Source organism: Pinus tabuliformis, chromosome 5_2, assembly GCF_031772625.1.
Source record: "Pinus tabuliformis cultivar Carrire ecotype Pingquan chromosome 5_2, CPIR1, whole genome shotgun sequence".
Taxonomy (NCBI): domain Eukaryota; kingdom Viridiplantae; phylum Streptophyta; class Pinopsida; order Pinales; family Pinaceae; genus Pinus; species Pinus tabuliformis.
The window spans coordinates 656911721-656918226 of NC_142306.1; the positions used below are offsets into that span (position 1 = coordinate 656911721).

The 6506-nt window shown below is 39.5% G+C and overlaps 1 protein-coding gene across 1 annotated transcript; it reads right to left on the reverse strand.

Moving 5' to 3' along the window:
- Positions 1–5318: 5318 nt before the first annotated feature.
- Positions 5319–6008, reverse strand: LOC149160781 (uncharacterized). The gene has a single exon (XM_089434704.1). It carries the CDS (start codon positions 6006–6008, stop codon positions 5319–5321), a length of 690 nt encoding a protein of 229 aa, XP_089290830.1.
- Between the last annotated feature and the right edge of the window lie 498 nt (positions 6009–6506).

Below are 6506 nucleotides of genomic sequence, written 5' to 3' on the forward strand. Positions count from 1 at the left end.
AAACTCCCCACCTCTGTCAGATCTGAGGCACTTAATTTTGTGTCCTGATTCATTTTCAGCCAAAGCTTTGAAGGATTTGAATTTTTCGAATGCTTCATCTTTGTGCTTCATAAGTCCTAACCAGACAAACCTGGAGAAATCGTCAATGAATAATATCAAATATTCTTCTCCTCGAGGTGTTCTTTTTCTGAATGGACCACATGTATCTGTATGTACTAGCTCAAGAGGCATGCTAGCTAATCCTTCCTTCTCAGGAAAATTAGTTCTGGTTTGTTTTCCAAACTGACATGATTTGCATATGGTGTTGTCTGGAATTTTGATATCTGGAAGGTCACGAACTGCCTGATATTTGCATGCTTTCCTTATTTGTGGAAAGCTTAGATGCCCCAACCTCCGATGCCATAGCCAGTGTTCATCATTCTTGCTCAAATATCATTGTTGTTGTCTTTCTTCAAATATGTATAGATTATTTGGAATCCCTCTTCCTTTGATCACTGTTTCACCTGTATCAAGATCACGAACACAACATCCATTTGATCTAAATATTACCTCTGTTCCTTGATCGCACATCTGACTGACACTCAGAAGATTATGCTTCAATCCATCAACATACAAAACATTTCCAGCTTTGACCTTCTCTTTCAACGGAGCAACGCCTTTTCCTTTTATGGCTGCAGAGATATCGTTTCCAAAGGAAACTTTCTTTCCCTTTTCTAATGCGGTATATGATTCAAGTTTTTCTTTGTCCCCTGTCATATGCTTCGAACATCCGCTGTCAATGTACCATAGACTTTCTTGACCTTCTGCATAAAAGGCTATCCCACATCTTTCTGGTTGTGGTTCCTTTATTCTCCATGTTCTGACATTTGAGGTTTGTTCCTTCTGAGTTGTCTTCCAGAACCTGCTCCTGCATTCAGAGTCTTCATGACCAAAGTTATTACAAATAGAGCATTCAACTTCATTTTCAAGAACCGAAAAGTTGTTATAAGTCCTTTTCATGGTTCCAGTCATACTTCTTTGCTTTTGAGCTTCTCTAGTCATGATTGTCTTGTAGGCAACACATTGAGCTGCTTTGTGACCGAAGTTATGGAAAGAAAAACATTGGCCATTAAAGAAATTTCTGCGATAATCAGATCTATCATCCAACCGATTGTAGCTTCTATTGACATCCATTCTTGGGGCAAATTGGGAAGATTTTACCTGTGGCTGATTGTAGCTTCTGTTTTTCCTTAAGGCAACTTGTCCCCGAATTTCTTGATAGTCTTTATTTGTTCTTGAGGTAAACTGTCCCTGATTCACCTGATGACTTTTATTTGGTCTTTGCTCGCTCCTCCTTGCTGCATCAAGATAACTTTTAGAGGTAGAAGCTTGAGATGTTTCTCCATTATATCCCAGACCTGTCTTGATCAGAGGAGAATGCTGCACATTGATAATCTCATCCAAGGTTTTAGATCCTTTAACAAATTTAAGATTAATTGCTTTTGTTTTCTCAATCTCCTTTCTAAGACAAACAATCTCACATTCCAATTTTTCAAGATATTTTTCCTTTTCTGCTAGTTGACATTGTAGAGAATCAATAATAGCATTTTTCTCTTCTAAGCAAACTTTGAGATTATTCATTTCTTCACAAAATCCTTCTACATCTATAGCATCCATGTAGTCATCATCTTCAAAAGCCATTAAAAGTTTATATCTATTACCCTGTTCATCTTCGTCACTATTTGAAAGACCATCACTATCTTCATGAGTGTAATAGCTTTTCTTCTTTTCATTCTGTTTCTTGTTCCATTTAACAGGTTCCTTTTCCTTGTCATTCTTATCTTTGTGAGGGCATTTGGCAGCATAATGACCTACTCTTCCACAAGCAAAGCATTTAAAAGGTAACTTACCTCTGAACCTTCCAGAACCCCTTTGAAGATTTTTGACAAAATTTGATTCTTCTTCTTCATCTTCTGGCACGTGACTTGCTTCATAATAATCTTCTTTGCCTGAAGCCTTGAAAGCAGCTTCTCTTCTATCTGATGGACCTCCTTTTCTCATTTCATAAGCAGTTAGAATTCCATGAAGCTGAGACATAGTAAGAATTCGTAGATTTTCTTTTTCTTCTATTGCAGACACTTTAGATTCAAATTTGGGGGACAATGATCTTAGAACCTTTTCAACCACAATAGCCTCTTTTATTTCTTCACCCAAGTTTTTCATGCAATTAACAATCTCATCTACCCTAAGGAAATAGTTAGCCACACTTTCATCATTATACGTTCTGAGAGTCTCATACTTAATCCTGAGAGTTTGAAGTTTAGCACGCTTTACCTGTTCATCTCCTTCATAGCTCGTGACAATTTTGTCCCATATTTCTTTTGCGGATTTATAGTGCATTACCTTCATGAATTCCGATTGGGATATACATCCTAATAGAGTACTGACAGCTTTCGCATTTGTTTCATATTTCTTTTTCTCGGCTGGATCTGTAGGAGTAGCTGAAGGAAAAGTGTAGCCTGTCTCTACGATGTCCCAAACTTCTGTACCAAGAGATTGAAGATAGGCAGTAACTCTTACCTTCCAATAATTGAAGTTTGTCCCATCAAAAACTGGTGGCCTGATTGATGCTTCTCTCTCGTAGTTGCTCATGATGAATGATCTACCTTTAAGCGATCAAGCTTCTCTGAAGGACCTGCTCTGATACCAATTGTTGGAAATAATACTGAGAGGGGGGGGGGGTGAATCAGTATTATCAGATCAATAAAACTTTTTCAATACTCAGAAACATATACGCTACTTCAGTTAAGTGAACCAACGTGTACACGCTACTGTGTCTAAAGCAACCAGCGTATAACCAGAAATCTTATGATTCAGTTAATTTATCTTCAGTAAATGCATCAGGACATTATTAACCATATTAAAAGTAAACAGGTGCAGTATAACAGAACAGATCATCACACAAAAGCCACACACATGAACACCATGATATAAGGTGGAAACCCAATGTGGGTGAAAACCACCTGCTGCAAGTCGTCTCTATCTTTCTTTAATAAGAAACTTCAGTTTACAATCTTTTGTACTGGTGCAGCCTTATACCAGTACGCAGGCTACAACCTGCAGAAGGCTACAACCTTCTCTAGTTTTCCAAACTCTCCTGGAAGGGAGCTCCAACCCCCTTTGCTCTTGTACTAGCTAAGATACTAGTACGTAGGTGCTGGCCTACAATCTTCTTTCCTTCAGGTACCACTTTTCATCAATTTTCAGACAGGATACTCCTGAAGCACAACATTACAATCTGAAGACCACGATTCATTCACTTTTCATAACAAATCATTGAAGCACAAAACAACCAATACTAGCATCATCAATCTTTGAATCACTGAACCACTGAAACCCTGTCAACACCCAGTCACCAGAACACAGAGCAGACTACAGAACTCTACAATAACAGTTAGACCCAACTGCAACCCCAAAAATTTAGCTTCAAAAGATATACACTACTTCAATGAAACCAACCCGCATATACACGCGCTTTTACCAAAGACAACCTGCGTACAGATCTAAAAATAATTTTTCATAACTTGTAGCTGTACCAGACATCAGTCATACCCAGAACATAACATTGCGTCAGTATGCAGATCTAAAAATATGTGTAATCAACCATATACCGATAGTTCATTTCAAACTGTTTGATCCCGATCTATCCTTAGATCTAGTCTTCCATCAATCAGTGTGATCTCTCCTTAGCTTAGATCAAGCAACCTAGAACCTGCATACTAGATCTCTTTGTTTATCAGATATTCAAGACTTTTTCGGTGCTCTTGCCTAATGATCTTCTTCTCCTTATATAGCCTTAGGCCCTTCTCAATACGACGATCCAAAACCATAGTAATACAATACCATCAACTTCAAAACTCGGGATCAACACGACTGTCGAGATACTTTGGTCCAAAAACATAGGCTCAAGTACCGAGGACTAACTACCACGGACCAAGGGAAGCTTCTCGACATGTACGCTCTTTTCTGTTCATGAAACTGCGTGTATATGCGACTTCGTATATAGCGAGACTGCGTATCCGCGACTTAGTATATAGCGTACCTGCGTGTATACGCAACTTGGGCTTAATGAACTTGCGTATATGAAATTTCTCTTCATTCTTGTAGTCTGGACTGAGATCTGTCATCAAAGAGAGTTGCCATCAAGGACAACACCTGTACCATAGCGCCACACCTGTGCCAAAATGCCAACACTTCGCATGTTTATGATTCAACTTATGTTGTTGCATGACATATTGCAAAGCAGAATTGTCTGAAAATAGAACAAATTCATTTCCCAGCAAGTAGTGTCTCCAATGTTTTAGCGCTTGCACCACTGCATAGAATTCCTTGTCATAGGATGTATATTTCTGTCTACTCTCATTTAATTTCTTGCTAAAATAGGCCACCGGTTTATCCTCTTGACTCAATACCGCTCCAATGGTTGTCCCACTGGCATTGCAACGAACTTGAAAAAGTTTGTTGAAATCTGGTAACCTCAAAATGGGTCTTTCAGTGATCTTCTTTTTCAGTAGATGAAAGCTCTTTTTAGCCGACTCAGTCCAATGAAAAGGTTGATTTGCTTTTTTGACGGTGTCCACCATGGGTGCACAAATCCCACTAATTTTTTTTATAAACTTCCGGTAAAAACTTGCTAGCCCATGAAAACTCTGTACTTCAAATAAACTTTTTGGGGACGACCAGCTAACTATGGCTGCAACCTTTTCCAGATCCATCTTTAACTCATTCTCCGAAATCATGAATCCCAAATAAACCAACTCCTTCTTAAAAAATGTACATTTCTTCAAATTTGACAACAATTTATTCTGTTGTAATTTTTCCAAGACACACCTGATGTGTTGGAAATGTTCTTCCCTAGTCGTACTGAAAATAAGGATATCATCCAAATACACAATAATGAACTTCCCGATATATTCATTCAGCATCTCGTTCATTAAGCACATGAATGTGATGGGGGCATGACTCAATCCAAATGGCATGACCAGCCATTCATACATGCCCTCATTGGTTTTGAAAGCAGTCTTCCACTCGTCTCCTTTTCGAATCCGTATCTGATGATAACCACTTTTTAAATCAATCTTTGAAAAATACACTTCTCCACTCAAGTAGTCCATCATATCACCCATTCGTGGCAAAGGGAATTTGTATCCAATGGTAATCTTATTGATTGCTCAAGAGTCGGTACAGATCTGCCACTCTCCTCCTTTCTTGGGAGCTAAGACTGTTGGAACTACACACAGACTTAAACTTTCCCGAATCAGCCCTTTGTCCAACAACTCCTATACATGTTTCCTAATCTCCTCATTGTCCTTTGGACTCATTCGGTAAGCAGCTTTGTTGGGTAAACTAGCTCCTGGGATGAAATCAATATGGTGGCTGATACTCCGTTTTGGGGGTAACTTATCTGGCAAATCATCTACTACTATATCGCTGAATTCCTGTAACATATCTTGAATTTCCTCTAGCAAATCCTTAATTTCAGTATGAATTAACATTGTCCTTGGCCTCCGCACAATTGCAAACTTTATTTCATCATCTCCAATCTGTTGTAGGAACTCTTTTCCCCCTAATAATAATGCCTTTGTCCCACTACTCTCTGTTGTGTCCTCTTCCTTCATGGGTACCAACGTATATTTCGTAAACTTATAATAGTTTGTCTTCCCATCGTGCACTACCTTCCTATCATACTTCCATGGTCTACCTAGCAGTATATGGCACACATCCATCGGCATAATGTCACATGTCACCTTATCCTTATACCTGCCAATATGAAATTCCACTTCACACTGCTCATCAACAAGCAGTTGATGCCCTTTTTGTAACCAAGACACCCGGTATAGGGTTGGGTGTTTTAGTCTTTTTAAACCCAGTTTAACTACCATCTCTGTGGCTACCAGGTTATCAGTGCTTCCACTGTCAATAATCAGTTTACAGCACTTCCCATGTGACTTACACACAGTTTGGAACATGGCTTTCCACTGTGTCTGATCAGCTAACTCTTTAGCTGGCTTCAACAAGACTTTGTTCAACCAAGGCCTCTCCTGTTTCAGGCATGTTCTCCACTTCTTGAGGTGGGGCCTCAGCGTCCTCTAGTTGAGCAACATATTCTCCTCTTTGTCCTGCTTGATCACTTTCAGGACATTCAAAAGACCGGTGTCCCCATTTGTGACACTTGTAACACTAACAGGCATTTCCTCTGCCTCTTTCATTACCTCTCCCTCGCTGGTAAGGCCTTCCCCCTCTAGTGTTACCTTCTTTATCAGTTGACCCTGCAGTTTTTGAACTACTGCCTTCCTCACTGCTGCTGGCAGTTCTGCCTCTGCCAAAGGACTGTCCCCTTCCTCGGCCGGATCCACATCCTCTCCTGGCATTTTGTTTCCTGGTGATCTTCTCCTCTGCTTTTAAAGCACTTTGATATGCTTCTTCTATAGATTTGGGAGAGAGAATATTGATCTCATCTAGTATCT